Source organism: Hyla sarda, chromosome 8 (genome assembly GCF_029499605.1).
Source record: "Hyla sarda isolate aHylSar1 chromosome 8, aHylSar1.hap1, whole genome shotgun sequence".
Taxonomy (NCBI): Eukaryota; Metazoa; Chordata; class Amphibia; order Anura; family Hylidae; genus Hyla; species Hyla sarda.
Window position 1 is genome coordinate 202,911,214 of NC_079196.1, and position 20,784 is coordinate 202,931,997.

Genomic DNA, 20,784 nt, shown 5'->3' on the forward strand with positions numbered 1-20,784 from the left:
CTTTATTTGGGTGTCTTGTATATGAGCGTTAGTCTTTATGGTTATCGGTGGATGTTCTGACTAAATATTCTCTTTTTACAGCCCCCAGTGGAGGAAGATCTGACCGGAGAGGGTCCACCTTTTCCAACCAGCGGGACCTTTGTTCAGGAACTCTTTCAAGCTCAGTATAGGTATTGTGTATTCTGCCCCTATAACAAGTGTTGCAGTATTTGTAATAACCATGGTGATAATCAGTGTCTCGTATTTGTTGTCCTTGTCTCACCCAGCGCTCGTTCTCTCAGCTCCGTTCTAATGCATTGTCTATTGCTTTCACTGTTAACTTTCCTTGTAGGTCCTCCTTGACGTGCCCCCATTGTCAGAAACAGAGTAACACTTTTGACCCTTTCCTCTGCATCTCTTTACCAATCCCCTTGCCTCATACACGGTAAGAATAACCTGACCTTCACATGTGACAGATATGGCGGCATTATGTCCGACGACTGCAGGGGTGTTCACTATTTTTCCTGTTGACATTTGAAGCCTGTTGTTGTTGTTGACCCATATTGCTAATACATACAGGCACAGTGGTCCCTCAAGTTACAATATTAATTAGTTACAGGACAACTATTGTATTTTGAAACCATTTTATACTGAGACCGTAACTCTATGGAAACCTGGTAATTGGTTCTGAAGCCCCAAAATGTCATCCAAAAATAGGAAAAAGTGAGGATTAAAGAAAAATAAGTAGATAATTAATATAGATAAAGCAAATCCTTACATATAAAAGTAAGAAAGATCTGCTGGGAGCTGTAATCACTGTGTATGTAGAGGACAGGAGCCTCTTCAGGGTCCTGTACAGAACAGTGTTCTAAAAAAGTAACATGGAGCCGCCCTCACCTGGTGTCCAAAGGAGCAGCTAACCCTGGTACAGGTAAAGAGTACAGAACATGTAATACCTCCCTGTACTGTAGGGGGCGCTACCAGACACCAGTCAGTGCATGCACTTTAGTAATACAGGTAAAGAGTACAGAACATGTAATAGCTCCCTGTACTGTAGGGGGTGCTACCAAACACCAGTCAGTGCATACACTTCAGTAATACAGGTAAAGAGTACAGAACATGTAATACCTCCCTGTACTGTAGGGGGCGCTACTAGATACCAGTCAGTGCATACACTTCAGTAATACAGGTAAAGAGTATATAGAACATGTAATACCTCCCTGTACTGTAGGGGGCGCTACCAGACACCAGTCAGTGCATACACTTTAGTAATACAGGTGTTTTACCAGTGAATGCCCATTCTGATTGGTCGGTTCTTCCAGCCATTGGCACGTTTCACAGATCTGGACTGTCTGTACATTGTATGGTGAGTCTGGTTTCAAGTTACAATGGTCCAGAAAAGACCATTCTATGTTGAGGGATCACTGTATAAGCCTTGTGTATATGGCCGCGCTAAGCATTTAGGGCTGGACCAGATCCATAATACTGTGCACAAAGATATCTGTAATGTTCCATACCGCCATGCGCCTATGATTCCTTTTGTCCTATTGTAGTAAGTTTTGGAAAGTTATCCTCTTATCCATCAGTGCCTAGGTCTTAAACTGTGGACCCTGAGCCGTTGCAAAACTACAACTCCCAACATGCCCGGACAGCCAACGGCTGTCCAGGCATGCTGGAAGTTGTAGTTTTGCAACAGTTGGCAGTCCACAGTTTGTAGACCACTGTACTAGTGGATTGGGGGGAGTCTGACCATTGTGCCCCTAAATAAACAGAACCCACTGCTCGTGTCTGGCTAGTCATTCATTCATCCTTTATCTTTGGGTCCCAACAATTCTGCTAGTTGTGCCCCTGGGGATCGAGGATAACTTAAAAAAAAAAAAAAAAATAATGAAAATCCCCCTTTAAACAGGCACTATAAGTTAGAGCATAGGATGATTGCAGTAAAGCCCTGCATCGAGATTGGGATCCCGCAAGACCCAATTCAAAACGTACAGGTGATACATACTGGCGGTCAGGCACTATACCTATGGGTCACACAAATCTGGTGCACTCCTTATCTGCAGACCCACCCTTTATAACCTTAGTTCTCTCCCGTCCTGAGTCCCAGTGCTCGCCCTGCATCATGCTTGGTGCTGAAATCATTGCGCAGCCTTTCTTCTCCACCTGTGGACTGGAGATGATGTGCTGCTTGGCGTGGTGCGTCGCATTTAGTACTTATGACGGCCATTCCAGAGAGTGACTAGCATGCAATCAGTGCTCCGCTCATACTCCCATGTGTATAGGAATGTATACACACGAGGGTGCAATGCTCTGCTCATACCACCATGTGGGTAGGAATGTACAGACACGAGGGTGCAATGCTCTGCTCATACCACCATGTGGGTAGGAATGTACAGACACTAGGGTGCAATGCTCTGCTCGTACCCCTGTGTGTGTAGCAATTTACAGACATTTGGGTGCAGTGCTCTATACCTTCATATGAGGGTGCAGAGCATTACACCCTAGTGTCTGTATATTCCTTTGAGTGGTTAGGGGGTGCAGTGCATTACATCATAGTGTCTAAATATTCCTATATAAGTGGTAGGGAGTGCAGATCATTGCACCCTAGTGTCTAAATATTCTTATATAAGTGGTAGGGAGTGCAGATCATTGCACCCTAGTGTCTGAATATTCCTATATAAGTGGTAGGGGGTGCAGAGCATTGCACCTTAGTGTCTGTATATTGCTATATAAGTGGTAGGGGGTGCAGAGTATTGCACCCTAGTGTCTGAATATTCCTATATAAGTGGTAGGGGGTGCAGAGCATTGCACCCTAGTGTCTAAATATTCCTATATAAGTGGTAGGGGGTGCAGAGCATTGCACCCTAGTGTCTAAATATTCCTATATAAGTGGTAGGGGGTGCAGAGTATTGCACCCTAGTGTCTGAATATTCCTATATAAGTGGTTGGGGGTGCAGAGCATTGCACCCTAGTGTCTGAATATTCCTATATAAGTTGTAGAGGGGTGCAGAGCATTGCACCCTAGTGTCTGTATATTGCTATATAAGTGGTAGGGGTGCAGAGCATTGCACCCTAGTGTCTGAATATTCCTATATAAGTGGTAGGGGTGCAGAGCATTGCACCCTAGTGTCTGAATATTCCTATATAAGTGGTAGGGGGTGCAGAGCATTGCACCCTAGTGTCTGAATATTCCTATATAAGTGGTAGGGGGTGCAGAGCATTGCGCCCTAGTGTCTGAATATTTCTATATAAGTGGTAGGGGGTGCAGAGTATTGCACCCTAGTGTCTGAATATTCCTATATAAGTGGTAGGGGGTGCAGAGCATTGCGCCCTAGTGTCTGAATATTTCTATATAAGTGGTAGGGGGTGCAGAGTATTGCACCCTAGTGTCTGAATATTCCTATATAAGTGGTTGGGGGTGCAGAGCATTGCACCCTAGTGTCTGAATATTCCTATATAAGTGGTAGGGGGTGCAGAGCATTACACCCTAGTGTCTGTATATTGCTATATAAGTGGTAGGGGGTGCATAGCATTGCACCCTAGTGTCTGAATATTCCTATATAAGTGGTAGGGGGTGCAGAGCATTGCACCCTAGTGTCTGCATATTCCTATATAAGTGGTAGGGGGTGCAGAGCATTGCACCCTAGTGTCTGTATATTACAATATTAGTGGTAGGGGTTGCAGAGCATTGCACCCTAGTGTCTGGAGCAGGCGGGATATGACACATTGTAAGAGTGGGACAGTCCCCTTATGGGAGAAGGTCGTAATGGTCAGAGTTTCATCGAGAGCAGGATTAAAAAAATAAACAAATGGTCCCATGCAGAGCTCTAGTCTGCAACTTCAATACTGACCTATATGTACACGTGACCTCCATATGGCACTGTATACGCTCTGCGCACACTTGCAGTTTGGAGGAAACATGAGCAACCGAATCCAACTGGAAAGCTTCATCCCACCATGACCCCCATACATACGCATGGAGAGACGCAAGTCAGCGCTGCTGTGGTTGTGTTGCCAAGGCAACAGTGCAACGCCTGAAGGTTTTTTGCACAGTTCTGTCTCTAATTAATAGGATTAATGCATGAAACTCGCTGGAAGTTGTACAGTTGCCTCAGCAACCAGACCGCCCGACATGGACTCACATCTTCCCTGAAGATCAGTTTGCAGATAACTAGAAGTACATTTCAAATATCAAAAACGTTGTATAATCCCTTTAAAAATGTGCACATATATATATATATATATATATATATATATATATATATAATATACACACACACATAGAAAAAGGGATAAGAATTCTCCTTAGGGAGGAGCACCGCTTCCGGTGTATGGAGATTCAAAGAACGCCTTTAGCACTTTTCGGGCTTTCCAGAGGGTCTAATGGCCTTCTTTGAATCTTTATACACCGAAAGCGGTGCTCCTCCCTAAGGAGAATACTTTTTCCTTGTCCACAGGCCTCTCACCAGCCAAGCCAGAACACCCTGCTCTGTACTGACGAGGGGCAATCAACCCGAAACAGCTGTCTGCAGATGGGTCCTCTTCCCTTCTGGGCAGAATTCTGGTTTGGCATAAAGCCCAATCGGTATCTGAGACTTTGTAACTGGAGCCAAAGCTGATTGTGGTTGTGAAGGGGTGTGATGAGCTGTTTTGCGTTTTTTTATATATATATATATATATATATATATATATATATATATATATATATATATATATATATATATAATATATATATATAATATCTATCACACACACACACACCGTATTTTTCGCCCTATAGAACGCACCGGCATATAAGACGCACCCAATTTTAAAGGTGCAAAATCTAGAAAAAAAAGATTCTGCACCCAACAGTGATCTTCAACCTGCGGACCTCCAGATGTTGCAAAACTACAACTCCCAGCATTCCCGGACAGCCGTTGGCTGTCCGGGCATGCTGGGAGTTGTAGTTTTGCAACATCTGGAGGTCCGCAGGTTGAAGACCACTGGTATAGGAGGTAATACTCACCTGTCCCCGCCGCTCCGGACCCGTCACCGCTGCCCTGGATGTCGCTCCATCGCTGTCGCCGCGTCCCCGGGGTGTCCCCGACGCTCCGGACGACTTCTTCCCCGGGATCTACGCTCTCTGTCGCCATCATCACGTCGCTACGCATGCCGCTCCTATTAGATGACGGGACGGCATGCGCGACGACGTGATGACGTTGAAGGAGAGCGCCGGCCATGCAGGGGATCCCGGCACGGAGCAGACACCGAGGCGGCAGGTAAGGTCCCTCCCGGTGTCCTGTAAGCTGTTCGGGATGCCGCGATTTCACCGCGGCGGTCCCGAACAGCCCGACTTTCGCTTCAGACGCGGCGGTCAGCTTTGATCGCCGAGTCTGAAGGGTTAATACAGGGCATCAACGCGATCGGTGATATCCTGTATTAGCCGCGGGTCCTGGCCGTTGATGGCTGCAGGGACCGTCCCGATAGGTGTGTATTCGCCGTATAAGATGCACCAACTTTTCCTCCCCCAGTTTTGGGGAAGAAAAAGTGCGTCTTATACGGCGAAAAATACGGTATATGTAGGGCTATGTCTATGTCAACACAGAAAATGCTGTGTAGAGTACAAAAAACAAGGATGGGTGTATGTTCAGCACGCTGGGTGTAATGTGTACACTTGAAGCCTCCCCTCAGCTCCAGTACAAAAGTCCATGCATAGCAAGTAGAGATGAGCGAACTTACAGTAAATTTGATTCGTCACGAACTTCTCGGCTCGGCAGTTGATGCCTTTTCCTGCATAAATTAGTTCAGCTTTCCGGTGCTCCCGTGGGCTGGAAAAGGTGGATACAGTCCTAGGAGACTCTTTCCTAGGAATGTATCCACCTTTTCCAGCCCACGGGAGCACCTGAAGGCTGAACTAATTTACGCAGTATAAGTCATCAACTGCCGAGCCGAGAAGTTCGTGACAAATCGAATTTACTGTAAGTTCGCTCATCTCTAATAGCAAGCATTACACCGACACAGAAAGGATTTTCTTATAATTCAATGCTTTATCTTCATTACTCTTTAGTACAAAAACTGGTTTTAGTATCATCACATGTGCAAAAAGATATATTCAACCAGGTGCATGATGGTCGCTTTAGTGAAACATTACGGACGCAACGTTGCCGACAAGCTCATTTCTCATGCCCAAAGGAGAGGCTGGACGAACGACAAAGAGGACATTTAAAGCTCTGGCTGGCGCAGTGGATTTCCAAGTACATGCCGCGTCCGTAATGTTTCACTAAAGTGACTAACTTGCACCTTGTTGAATATATCTTTTTGTACATGTGGTTTCTCATTGCATGGAGACAACCGGCGCACTGGGGGTCCCAGCGGCCGGGCCCCCGGGATCAGACACTTATCCCCTATCCTGTGGATCGGGGTTGTAAGTTGTTACGTACCGGAGTTACCCTTTTAAACAGTTCTTAATGGTCTATTCACACGTACAGTATTCTGTGCAGATTTGATGCGCAGGATTTTCTGCTGCAGATTTCAATGTAAACTGAACACAGCTTGAAATCCTGCGCATCAAATCTGCGCAGAATGCTGTACGTGTGAATAGGCCCTAAATCTGCCCGTACGTCTTACATAGCTGTTATCCGAACTTTCATTTGGCTCATGACTTTGTCCAATTCTCAAGCGGTGGGTTTTGAATGGAGGGGGAGGTAGGCCGGTGCCAGATTTCTCTGGAGGCAGCTGACTACATTGTGCACACTATAGTCGGCCAGTCCCACTGAAAACTGCACCTTAGTCGAACTCTTCACTTAAAGCCAGAATTGGCTTGTGCCTTAAATGTGCACTGTCAGATACAAACACTTGTGATATGTTGTAAAGCATGTAGAACCAATAGGTTTTGCAATTGCTTTCATTAGAATTTTCAGTATTTCATACTGAAAAATCCAGTCAAACAACTGCCCCCCCCCCCCCCCCCCCCTGCCTGCTTGGACACATACTAGTCCTGCTGTGTCCATACATCATCACCTATGTCATGGACACACTTCCTTAATTGACAGCTGTGAGCGCAGGACTCAGAGCTGGAGGAAAACTCCTCCCACTGTCAGTGAGGACAAGCTGGGAGTTGTAGTTCTGCTAATGCTAGGGGAGATGTGAGCAGACAACATACTGAGGGAGGGGGCGGAGACCTGCACAGTGAGGCCACACCCCCTCCCTTTGGGAATTCAGACTAGTGAGCTAAATTAAGTGTAATTAAAAAATAAATAAAGGTGCTAGACACATAAAAATTAGATGTACATGGTCAGGATTAGGTACCGAGTGATATATAAAAAAAAAAAATTTCTGTTCGATCTGACGGGTACGCTTGAAATCCTTAAACCTTTTGACATTTAATAAATGTAGATCGCATCAGGTCTTAGTCCTGAGACATGACGTGAGTTACAGCCGGGTGAAGTTTTTCCTAACTAGCGTGCTTCCAGCTGTTGCAAAACTATAACTCCCAGCATGCCCGGACAGCCTTTGGCTGTCCGGGCATGCTGGGAGTTGTAGTTTTGCAACAGCTGGAGGCGTAAACACTGCTCTAGACTCTAATGCAGAGAATTAGCATGAGAACCCCTCCTTTACTCTCAGGATTGGTGCGAGGGTTCCGGAGGGCAGAGATACAAATGACCCTTTAAGGATAAAGATTAGATCAGATTTAAGTAAATCTGTAATTCAGGTATTAACCTAATGAATGCGGCTGAGACATTGTATTTCCCGGATACAACACTGATCCGTTGTGTAAGCAGATTATGTGTTTTCACCCCCGATTCTGCAGATGCTTCATCTTTTCTGAGGCTGGTACATGCCGTCTTCTTTCTGCACCCGGCTCCAGATGTCCGCGGTTTTTGAACTCTGTTCTGTGCAGTGATGTTCCCCAGCCTGAGGCCCTCCAGCTGTTGCATAACTAAAATTCTCGGCTGTCAGGGCATGCTGGGAGTTGTAGTTTTGCAACAGCTTCATAGCCACAGGTTGGAGACTGTTGCTTTACGGAATTTTGTATGGTCAGTTTAGTGTCTGATAACACAAAGTGAAGTGACTCAAATTTGGGGGCTGCATTAGAGGTGTTTTGTAGTCACTTAGCTGCATATTATGTGCCTATTAGCTGTTTTACTGCATTATTGTAAAATTGCAATAATGGGGCATCTTGTCTTATAACTAGAGATTGAGCGAACTTACAGTAAATCCGATTCGTCGCGAACTTCTCGGCTCGGCAGTTGATGACTTTTCCTGCGTAAATTAGTTCAGCTTTCCGGTGCTCCCGTGGGCTGGAAAAGGTGGATACAGTCCTAGGAGACTCTTTCCTAGGAATGTATCCACCTTTTCCAGCCCACCGGAGCACCGGAAAGCTGAACTAATTTATGCAGGAAAAGGCATCAACTGCCGAGCCGAGAAGTTCGTGACGAATCGAATTTACTGTAAGTTCGCTCATATACTTATAACTATGCCGTTCTTCCTGCAGTAGTATATTGACCATGTATAAGGCTGCGTTCACACGGCCGTCCAGACCCGTCCCTTTCTTCTCCCGTCAAAAATAAAAATGGACAATAGCGGATGCAAACGGATGGTATCCGTTTATATCCCTTTGGATCCGTTATTGTTCAGTTAATTAACCCAAAAAAAAAAAATACATTTTTTTTTGTTCTGAGCATGCTCAGAAGAAAAAACGCATTGAAAAAAACGGATGCAAAGGGATGACATTAAAGGCTCATCCGTTTTCCATAGACTTCAATGTTACATTTTCTGTATCCGTTTTTTCTTCAATTGTTATTTTTTTGACTGAAGAAAAAAATACTGCATGTGCCGTTTTCTCTGCCGTCAAAAAAACGGAAATGAGCGCAGACGGGTACAAATGGATGTACAGTGATCCCTCAACTTACAATGGCCTCAACATACAATAGTTTCAACATACAATTATATTTTCTGGACCAATGTAACTTGAAATCAGACTCAACATACAATGCTATGGAATCTGCAAAACATGTCAATGGCTGCAAGAACCGACCAATCAGAATGGGCATTCACTGGTAAAACCCCTGTATTCCTAAAGTGCATGCACTGAATTCCTGTCTGGTAGCGCCCCCTACATTACAGGGAGGTATTACATGTTCTCTACTAATTTTAACCTATGCCAGGGTTAAGTAAGGGGGGCTCCGTTTTACTTTTTTTAAGACATTTCGTGTACTGTACAGGACCCTGAAGAAGCTTTTGTAAATCTGTCTATTTCAGTGTTTTCCAACCAGGGTGCCTCCAGCTGTTGCAAAACTACAACTCCCAGCATGCCCGGACAGCCAAAGGCTGTCCGGGCATGCTGAGAGTTGTACTTTTGCAACATCTGGAGGCACCCTGTTGGAAAACACTGAAATAGACAGTGATTTACAGATTCCAGCAGATCTTTCTTTCTTTCTTTTATCTATATTAGTTATCTACTTATTTTTCTTTAATCCTCGCTTTTTCCTATTTTTTGGATGACATTTTGGTGGCTTCAGAACCAATTACCAGGTTTCCATAGAGTTATGGTCTCAACATACATTAGTTTCAACATACAATGGTCGTCCTGGAACCAATTAATATTGTAACTTGAGGGACTGCTGTAAACGGATTGTAAAAAAAAAAATCCCATTGACATGAATGTGATTTATTTTATTTTTAAAGCAGTTTTTAATTAGTTTACAGCCTGCAAGAACGCAAACCGAAACAGGGATAAAAAAAAAACAGAAGTCCTAACGAGCAGAACATCCGCCAAGATCAAAAAAAAGTATAAGGTGCACGCCATCATCGGGTTCCTGGTCAGGGGATCGCAGCATCAATCCAAAGGAAAGGATCGCAGCACACATGGAGATTCAAATAAAGTGCGGTGTTAATTGCATCCTCACTACATAAAGTGCGACATTTCTGAGGCCTGCTTGAGAAAGGAGGCGAGAGGCCTCAGAAATGTCGCACTTTATGTAGTGAGGATGCAATAAACACCGCACTTTATTTCAACTTCCATGTGTGCTGCGATCCTTTCCTTTGGATAAAAAACCAGGGACAGACGGCCGTGTGAACGCACCCTTATACTATTCTGTTGGTGTTTTGTACAAGTGTTAGCAAATTTATACTTATTTAATTTCCCCCCCTCCTTCTGTCCGTCCGTAGGCCTCTCTATGTGACTGTGGTTTATCAGGGGAAGTGCTCGCACTGTATGCGTATTGGAGTCGCTGTTCCCTTGTCTGGAAATGTGGTGCGTTTGCGGGAAGCCATATCGATGGAGACTAAGATTCCTACAGATCAGGTAAGAGAAGCCACGCATGAAGGGTCTTGGCTGTTAAATCAATGAAGACATATATTTATATTATCTCTTTGCTTCACTCCCTGCACAGTTACAGGTCCATAACCTCTGCCCAGTAAAACGCCAGTGCAGTGGTCTCCAACCAGTGTGCCTCCAGCTGTTGCAAAACTACAACACCAAGCATGCCCGGACAGCCGTTGTAGTTTTGCAACAGCTGGACGTACACAGTTTGGAGATAAACTCACTAGGGGTGATAAGCTCTTTAGAAAAAGTAAAAAGGAAATTTTGGCGCACATGTATTAATGCTAAAATGTGTGTGATCTTTTTGAAATTTTTTACCTCTTTCGTTCTCTTTTAAAAGTGACAAGTAAAAGTTTGTCGACTTTAGCAGGGGGCTTGGCCTCCCATAGAGTTTCAGGTGCTTTTCTTTTAAGAAGCCTGCACCACCTAATCTAAAGTATACTGAAGTTAAATTAAGACCAGCGTATTAAGAAAAAAGAAATAAAAATGACGATGTTGGTCATTTATTTTTATAGTCGCAAAATGTAATAGATAAATATATTAACATAACATTTCTTCACTGTGCACTGTACTTCACCAACGAGTAATATGATTCATTTTAAACCGGATGCGTTGAAGTATGTGGGTGTGGTATTGTGGCTCTGTGTAAGGTTATATGGAGCCATAATATCTCCAAGTACATTCGTTTTAAGATGTCTAGGACCCCCGCGATCTCCATCATGGGATCCCGGTGTTCTGAACATTTTATGTTCAGAACACCGGTTTCAGGCAGCCGTGGTTGTGATGTCACACCCCCCTATATATCTCTCTAGGAGGGGGCGGGACTGCTGTGATAATGTCCCCTCCCATAGACATCAATATAGGAGACGTGACATAAGTCGCCTAAACAAAACAAAAATGTTCAGAACGCCAGGGTGCCGGGTCAGAAATCGTAGTGGGTTCCAGCGGCTGAACACCCGTGATCAGACATCTTATCACCTATTCTTTTGGATAATGGATATGATTTCTAGAGGCGGAGTACCCCTTTTAGGGCCTGTTTACACTAAGAAAACTTGGCGTGGAAATTCTGTGTGGATTCTGCTTGCAGCTGATTTCATTGGGATTCAGTGTCGGCGTGCCCTTTTTTTGTGTCGGCGTGCCCCTTTTTAGTGTCGGCGTGCCCTTTTTTTGTGTCGGCGTGCCCCTTTTTAGTGTCGGCGTGCCCCTTTTTAGTGTCGGCGTGCCCCTTTTTAGTGTCGGCGTGCCCCTTTTTAGTGTCGGCGTGCCCCTTTTTAGTGTCGGCGTGCCCCTTTTTAGTGTCGGCGTGCCCCTTTTTTGTGTCGGCGTGCCCCTTTTTAGTGTTGTTTCTGGAGGGGGCTGTTGTAAACCGAATTCCTCCTGGAAATTCTATTGTATGAACAGTTTTTAATAAAAAGGGTGTAATTACCTGCAGCAAACACTAGGGTTGTGAGGGTCACACCTTCTCTCTGTATCATGTGCTGCCCGTCTCACATCTTTGCTTCTCCTCTCTCTCTCTTTCTCACTCCAGATAGTAATAACTGAAATGTATTTTGATGGCTTCCACCGCTCCTTCTCTGACACAGATGACTTGGATACTATTCAGGAGAGTGACTGTCTATTTGCATTTGAGACCCCAGAGATCTACACTTCTGATGGGATCCTAGGCCAGAGAGGTAATGATTTTTGCAGCATTGTGCAGAACAGTCAGTATCCTTGTTCCCCCAACTCTTGACTTCCAGCTGTTGCAAAACTACAACCCCTTTGGGCACAATGAGAGTTTTAGTATTTCCACACTTTGTTTTTCAACACTAGGGTCAGCTGTCCGGGCATGGTGGGAGTTTTTGTTTTGCAACAGCCGTAGAGCCGTAGGTTGGGGGACGACTGACATAAAATAGATATGTATACTTTGTGTACGTATTTTCCTTGGGGTATGTTCAGACCAGAGAAAGTCAGTGAGTAATTTCCCCAGTTAAGAGCATTGGGAGGCTGCGGCAAGCGGAATCTGCATGGAATATCCTTGCACCATTTCTGTAGTGTAAACAAGCTCTTAGAGCTGTGTTTACTAACCTGGGTGCCGCCATGCCTCCAGCTGTTGCTAAACTACAACTCCCAGCATGCCCGGAAAGCCATAGGCTGTCCAGGTATGTTGAGAGTTGTAGTTTTTCAACAGTTGGCGGCACCCTGGCTGGAAAATACTGCCTTTAGAGTATGGCTGTGTAAATATACCAGAAGGCTCTGTTCACGCTTCCACTCAGGTATCTATAGATTTTTAATGTTTAGGTTCGCATTATATATTCTGTAAAAAAAACAAAAAACAGACGTGGTGCAGAATAACTTACCAATTGCATGTTATTAAAAATATGCTTCTTTCTATTTAATTTTCCACTTTGAAAACAATGACCACTAGGGGTCTCCCTACCAGTCCTGTCCGCAAGCCCTTTTTATAGTCCTAAATATGTCTGCAGTAGGAGCCAGCACTGTGCTCATAGCACAGCAGGACATACTCCTGACTCTGCCTTACTGCATGCCCTCATTCATTTTACTATCTGAGCTCCGATCTTTCTTCACTCTGCACATGCAGTTGTAAACAGAGAGAAGATTCAGAGCTGCCAGCCATGCTGTGTTCACAGCCTCTATGCCGGGCCACGCCCCCTTCCTCCCTCACACTAGGACGGCTGAATGAGCAGCCAAGAAGACAATAAATCAGGTAGAAAGAGGGGGTTTTGAATGAAAAGAAACACAGGGATAATGTCTGAGAGTCAGGGACAGATTGGGGGGGAGGGTGGATTAAGGAGAGTTTAGATCATGATAGGTACTCTCCCACCATCCATTTTTTTTTCTTTCTGTCCCTGCCTATTGTCCATCTATCCCTAACCCCCTCCCTGCCTTTACATTTTTGTCTTTTTGTGTTTTTGCCTTTTTGTCTGCCTGGTAGTGTGCTCACTACCAGGCAGACTTCCCCAGCAGGCACCACGTCACTGATGCCTGCTGGGGCCGGCATTTCTGCCCTTAGCTCACTATACAGGGTGCCTCCAGCTGTTTCACCACTACAACTCCCATCTACTGGCTGTCAGGGCATTCTGGGAGTTGTAGTGGTGAAACAGCTGGAGGCACCCTGTGGTGAAAACAATAACTTTGTTTAACCAGCGCAGCAGTGCTACTTCGGGAGCAGCAGCAGCGGCGGCGGCGCTCTCCCGAACCCCGCTCCCCATCCACCCCATTCCTCCAGTGGTGCAGACTTACCGGAGGATCAATGAGCTGCCTCCAGACAGGGTAACGGGGGCGGGGGTTCGCTCGAGGCCAGTGGAGCTGGCCAATGCGTGCAGCCCCAGCTATCAACATGCTCGCTCTTGCCTGTTTGATTGACAGGTGGGAGCGAGCACCGCAGTGACTGGATTTCGACTCATTGCCAGGCTTAAATGAGTCGAAATCCAGTAGTGACGTCACTGCCGAATGCATTCGGCCACTAGGAGGGCGACCCCTAGTGGCCGAATTTAAAAGTGATTTTAAACTTGTTTAAAATCACTTTTTTTAATTAAAGTATATTAGAGATATGTTGTAGTACTTAAGTACTACAGCATATACATTTTTAGATTTCATGACCGTGCCCATTTAAAGAAATAATCGGCCAACCTTTCGATGACAACAATCATTAGTTGCAGCCCTGGAGTTCATTGGATAACAGGTCGCGTGCAATAAGCTGCAAAGCTCCTTGGTCGCTGCCCTTTCTCTTATCTCTGTAGTGGATTTGGACCTCTGCATCAGATAAGTCAAACTCTAACTCAGTGTTTCCAAATCAGTGTACCTCCAGCTCTTACAAAACTACAACTCTCTGCCTGGACAGCCTTTGGTGATAGGACCCAGGTATGACTGCATCGGATGAGAATTATGGGCCTAAAATGATTGCATGATGATAGGTGGAGATTCTTTTTAATTAGCCCCTCTCATGATCTTGTTACATTTTATAATCCTCCCAGATCACTGCCTCCATCATGATAAACCATCACCTGCCTTTATTTTTATTATTTTTTAGTTTTCTACCTTGATATTGCTCTGTGTTTTCTTCTCAGTCAGATTCACAGATAATGTTGTGCGCGAATATTCGCATTTCAAATTTTTATTGCGAATATATTCGCTGTATAGTCAAAATTACGAATATTCACTTTTGCAACAATATCAACAACATCCCTAGCAACTAATAGTAAAGTTGCCCACCCCCTCACTGTTTTCTTCCGCAAATATGCAAATGTGCGAATATTCGCATATGCGAATATAACGAATACATGAAATTCGGGAATATAGGACGAATATTCGTCTATATATATTTGCGAAATATCGCAAATTTGAATATTGGCAATGCCGCTCATCACTATTCACAGACTGGGGAAGGGGCGTTCCCCAGCAGGTGTGACATAATCTGAAGCCATACAGGGGAGAACTTCCTCCCTCACTCTGCTACACACAGCCCAGAACAGTTCAGTGTGAGATGAGCTATGATTGGCTAAGGCTTCACACACCCCTCAGCACTCCAGACTGCATTCTCTGATGGAAACATAGAACATAGAAAACTTCATTTTTTTTTTTTAAACAAAGTACATTAGACATATTTGTTATTTACTATAAGGAGCGCAATAGCAAAAATTTGTTTTAATGAGTGCCCATTTAAGGCCATGTTCACAGGGCCGAAAATTTGAATAATATGGCGGGTGCTAGGACTGCTTGGAAATGTCCCGTCTCATAAAGAGCAATACATTTCCGAGCAAAATCTACAGAAAGAATAGACAAATTTTATTCTTTTTGCGGATACCGGGAATTGGGATTTCTGAGACAGAAGCATCTGCCACTGAAAATCCACCATGTTCACAGTGTAGCAGAACCCCATTAAAATCAATGGGACTCTGCTGCAGCAGAATGTCTGTGCAGAATATTCTGGCAGTATTCCACCGTGTGACCATACCCTAAGGCTCCATGTTATACTGGGCAAAATAAGACAAACAATTCTGTCCTATCCGGCATTCGATTCTATAAATGAGATGAGTTATAATGGCCATTTTATTTCTTACAGGAGTCTGTGTGAACAATAACCAGAATTATATAAGGAATGGTGGCCTTGACCAGCATAGGTCTTCTCACTACTCTTCCAGCTCGACGCGGCTTTCTATGAATAGGTTCGGAGTAGGAGATCGCATTGTGATCCTGGTGTGTAACCGGTCATACAGCGGGCAGCATGGCAAGAGGTAAGCGTGCTAGGCTTGCTGCCCATCCTACAGCTCTTCTGTTTAACCATATTTGGGCGTTCTAATGTTTTACGATTTGTTTTGACTTCCCGTAGGTTCGGCCAGCCATTTGTTTTACATTTGGAGAGAAACATCACCTGGGACGTCCTGCAAAAGGAGATCTTGGAGAAAATGCAGTATTACTTGCGGCCCTCAGTATGTGTTCAGGTGAGCGGTGTCTTCGTGTTAACCCATTAACAGTCTGTGTTGTATCTAGGTGTTTAAAGTCTACATCCAGTGATGGATTAGGCGGCAGGATATATGTTTTTTAAAGTTTTGCACCGCTGCCAAAATCTACGGCTTTGGTAAAAGTCCCCCGGACTTTCATGGGACATCACTGGCGGGCACGTCCGCAGTATCGCCTGAGTCCTCACTGGATGTACGCTTAAATAGAAGGGTACTACTTGTTTTATTTCCAAAAACTGGGCCACGCTTGTACATAGGCTGTGATACGCCATTTCACTCTTCAGATGCAATGCTATGTCTAGTATGTAAAGAGAGTGCTTTGTCTCACGCTTAAAGGGGTACTCCACTGCTCAGTGTTTGGAACAAACTGTTCAGAACGCTGGAGCCGGCACCGGGAACTCGTAACATCATAGTCACACCCCACCCCCTCAATGCAAGTCTATGGGAGGGGGCGTGACGTTGTCACGCCCCCTCCCATAGACTTGCATTGAGGGGGCGGGGTGTGATGTCATGAGGGGGCGGGGCAATGACATCACAAACTGCCCACATCCGGCGTTCGGAACAGTTTGTTCCAAACGCTGAGCAGCGGAGTACCCCTTTTGAAGATGAAAAGCTTTGATCGGTCCTGTAGACATATCAGAAGTTTTGACTGATCACTAGAGGGTGCGGTGAGAAGTGCATGGTTAACGCATTCCTTCCTGGCTCTGTGTCATGTGACCAAGACAGTGGCATAATATAAGTCTATGGGGATTGTCTTAGTCACCTAGACACAGAGCGGGGAGAGAAGTGCTCGGCAGCGCTATTCTGTTCCCGCTCATTCTAGTGATCGGTCAGGGTCTAAACACTCAAACCCCAAACAATCAAAACTTTTGTCTATAGAATGTGCCAAAAGTGTGTTTTTTTTTTTTTTTTTTTTTTTTTAATTTAGACTACCAAGTAGGTTACTTTTGAAACTATTTTTTTTTCTTCTTTTTCCTGCTAATCTCCTAACAACCTGATACATCTCACGAGTGAATCATGTTAGTTTACAGTGATGTTGTACTATACAGGTACAAATTATTTGCTGTTCACAGGTTATATGGGCTTCCTATCCTCATCGCACTACATTACAGATCATGATGGACGTTTATTAGGGACGCAGTTCTGTTTACTTGTTATATAAGATGTTAACCAGATGTTCACACCTTGCTTATGTTTTATGTATGCTTTAAACGCTAGGTGTGTCCATTCAGCCTCCGGGTGGTGACAGCTGTCGGAATAACTTACCTCTTACCTCAGGAAGATAAACCTCTGTGCCACCCCACAGTTGAAAGGTATTTCATAACTCAGATTTTCTAATCCCGCATCATGTAGGGGCGACATGAGGGTTTAGAATTAAATGGCATGGACCCTCTGCAACGGTTAATATTAGGGTACGTTCAAATGTGCATTTTTTTGCTGCAGGTTTTCTTACCCATTGAAGTCAACAGGTAGCAAAATAAGCATGTGTAAATGTACCCTTATCTATGCAAAATATTATCTGAGTGTCCCAAAAAAAAAAAAAAAAAAAACACAAAAAACTGCATCTTGGGAGTTGAAAATAAGGGGCTTTTTGTGGCTTTTTATTTTTTTGGGTTAAAGGACAACTGCAGCTTAATATACACTTATCCCCTATCTACAAGATAGGGGATAAGTGTTTGATCGTGGGGGGGTCCGACCGCTGGTACCCCCCACGATCTCCTCTACGGGACCGCGGCTGTGTCGCCGCTCTCCCGCGCAAGGGGCGTGCCTGCCGCAGCATGACGTTGCGGTCGGCACGCCTCCTCCATGCATCTCTATGGGAGAGGCCGGGAGGCAGCGTTTGTGCCTCCCCGACTCCCCCATAGAACTGTATGGGGACGGGGAGGAGACGGGGCGTCACCGTCGACCTCTAGGTCGACGCTACGCGCCTTAGCGCTCACTATGAGCGCTAATGGCGGCGCCCCGTTAGGGAGATCTCGGGGGGTCCCAATGGTCAGACTCCCCACGATCAAACACTTATCCCGTATCTTGTAGATAGGGGATAAGTGTATATTGCGCTGCAGTTGTCCTTTAAATAAAAAATGCTAAAAGTTGCACGAAAACATGGCCTAATGCAGGATTCACACTTCGGTGCTAGGACCGCACATACATTGATGGTCCCCATAGACTGAAATGTATTCCGCTGAAAGAATGAACACATTTATTCTTTTGCCGGATGAATTTTAGCAGCGGAAAGCTCTGCCACTGAAATTCCATAGTGTGCGCTGTGCAGCGGAATCCTGTTGACAGCAGTGAGATTTCTAACTTCTTAATTGTGCAGTGTTTATCCATCCTTGGAAGAGGATTTCACTCTCCAGTGATTGCCGCATCCTCTTCAGTCACGCCGAGCATTGCGTACGTGGTACTGACTCTCAGCGCTATCATTCTCATGGTCAGACCCCATATCGATAGCTTTTGCTAACCATAGGGAAATGTTCAAAGAAAGTCCTTTTAATTGCTTTAATTAACTTTATCTAAACCGATTAAAGGGGTACTCCACTGGAAAACATTTTTTTTAAACCAACTGGTGCCAGAAAGTTAAATAGATCTGTAAATTACTTCTATTTAAAAAATCTTAACCCTTCCAGTACTTATAAGCTGCTGTATGCTCCACAGGAAGTTGTATTTCTTTTTGAATTTCCTTTCTGTCTGTCCCCGGAGCTCTCTGCTGACACCTCTGTCCATTTTAGGAACTGTCCAGAGTAGGAGCAAATCCCCATAGCAAACCTCTCCTGCTCTGGACAGTTCCTGGCATGGACAGAGGTGTCAGCAGAGAGCACTGTGGTCAGACAGAAAGGGAATTCAAAAAGGAAAGAACTTTGTGTGGAGCAGCTGATAAGTACTGGAAGGATTAAGATTTTTAAAGTAATTTACAAAACTGTTTAACTTTGTCACCAGTTAATTAAAAAAAAAAAATGTTTTCTAGCGGAGTACCCCTTTAACTTTAAATTGTCCTTGTTATTGATCATTAAACAGCTCAGATTGTCTGGTATTGTTGCGATCACAATTATTTCTAACATGTGGCAGCAAGTGTTTCCCGACCTGTGTGCCTTCAGCTGTTGCAAAACTACAACTCCCAGCATGCCCGGACAGCCACAGGCTGTCCGGGCATGCTGAGAGTTGTAGTTTTGCAACAGCTGGCAGTACCCTGGTTGGAAAACAATGCCTTAGAGTATGGCGGTGTATATATACCAGAAGGCCCTGTTCACGTTTCCACTCAGGTATCTATAGATTTTTTAATGTTTAAGTTAGTGTCATATATTCTGTAAAAAAAAAAAAAATAAATAAATAAAAAAAAAAGCATCACACCTGTCCTCAGGTTGTGTGTGGTATTGCAGCTTACTTCCATCGAAGTGAATGGAGCCAAGTTGTAATACCACACATAACCTGAAGACAGGAGTGGCGCTGTTTTTGGTGAAAATTAGCTTTTTTTCTATTCCTGGGTAACCCCCTTTAATAAATGGAGATACACTGGTTGAGAAAAGCTGCAGTAAATTCTTGGCAAATGCATTTTCTCACTCGTCATTGGAGGACTCAGAAGTCTGTGGGTATAGGCTGCTGCTACTAGAAGGCGACATTAAGCAAAGAAAAAGTGTTCGCTTATGTGGCCCGTTCCAGCTCTTCTCCAGCTTTCTTACATATTATTATAGGAAAATGTACTCAAAATGTTTGTGTTTTTAAATATTTCTGCTTGTTTTCAGGGCTCTCAAATCTTGTGGTATCGGTGGGGCAGCCCATGTGAAGCTGGTGGTGGAATGGGACAGAGAAACTAAAGAATAGTGAGTAAAGAAATGTATGGAGTCTGTAAATAGGCTTTCTCAAGAAGAAGACAACCCTTTTTATAAAAACCTTTTAAACCCAAGATTTTCCTTTGGGTGGGAACCCTTTAATTAATGAATTTATTTATTTTTGGATTTATTTGATTATTTTTCAAGGAAATCTGTCACCAGTGTCACCTGCACTAACCTATCAGTATAGACAGGTAGTGCAGGGGACACTGATGACAACTGTACTTACCTTGTCCTGTTTCGTGCAGGGGATCTCCAGTAATCTCCTCCTCCATTGGCTTCAGCTCTGCCCCGGCTTGCGGCACAGGTGGAGCTTAGTGACGCCACTGCTGCTGTTCTCTAGCAGCGGGACCCAGCAGAGGTGACATCACTAAGCTCTGCCCATGCCCCAATCCGCTGCTGCTCTCTTTTGGGTCCCGCTGCTAGAGAACAGCAGCAATGATATCACTAAGCTCCACCCATGCTCAAAGCCGGGCCGGAGATGAAGCTAACAGAGGAGATTACTGGAGATCCCCCTGCATGGAACGGGACAAGGTGAGCACCGTTGTCGTCAGTGTCACCTGCACTACCTGTCGGTACCGACAGGTTAGTGCAGGTGACACTGGTGACAAATTTCCTTTAATGGTATTACATTACTTTTTTCTCTTTCTCTTTTTTATTTTTTTACTTTTATTTTTTATGCACACCATGATACAGAGCTAATGATAAACTGGTTGTCCAGTGAAAGACACCTCACCCCTATCCATGGGGACCTCTGCGATAAAAATGTTTCGTCTAGAAGACGCCCATCAGTATTTACTGTACAAAATACAAGTGAAATAGTGATGGTATTTTATACCGTATTCCAGATCTGTATTACAGAAGCTTACCCCATATGCTTGTATGGACTAGTGTTTCCCAACCAGGGTGCCTCCAGTTGCTGCAAAACTACAACTCCTAGCATGCCTGGGCAGCCTACATAGTGAAAAAAATTGTTTAATGTGAAGAAGTCCCTTCCCTCATAAAAGTATAAAGCACTCCCCTTTTTATAATGAAATAACGAAAACAGAAATGAACAAAAGTGATATCGCAGAATGTAAAAATCTCCAAACTAATAAAATATAACATGAATTAATCTGCATGGTCAATGATGTAGACATAAAAAAAGTACATAAGTCCATAATTGCTGATTTCTCTATCATAGAGATGAGCGAACTTACAGTAAATTCGA

General features: G+C 44.4%; 1 protein-coding gene across 1 annotated transcript in view; it reads left to right on the forward strand.

Annotated features, from left to right (window-relative positions):
* The window catches only part of USP31 (ubiquitin specific peptidase 31), an 88,724-nt gene that overhangs the window by 24,134 nt on the left and 43,806 nt on the right, over positions 1 to 20,784 (forward strand). Inside the window, exons 3-10 of the mRNA XM_056533751.1 lie at positions 82 to 170; positions 332 to 424; positions 10,132 to 10,267; positions 11,814 to 11,958; positions 15,351 to 15,522; positions 15,618 to 15,729; positions 16,966 to 17,060; positions 19,488 to 19,565. Of these exons, the coding sequence (XP_056389726.1) occupies positions 82 to 170; positions 332 to 424; positions 10,132 to 10,267; positions 11,814 to 11,958; positions 15,351 to 15,522; positions 15,618 to 15,729; positions 16,966 to 17,060; positions 19,488 to 19,565 (920 nt within the window). The remainder of the gene's footprint in view (positions 1 to 81; positions 171 to 331; positions 425 to 10,131; positions 10,268 to 11,813; positions 11,959 to 15,350; positions 15,523 to 15,617; positions 15,730 to 16,965; positions 17,061 to 19,487; positions 19,566 to 20,784) is intronic.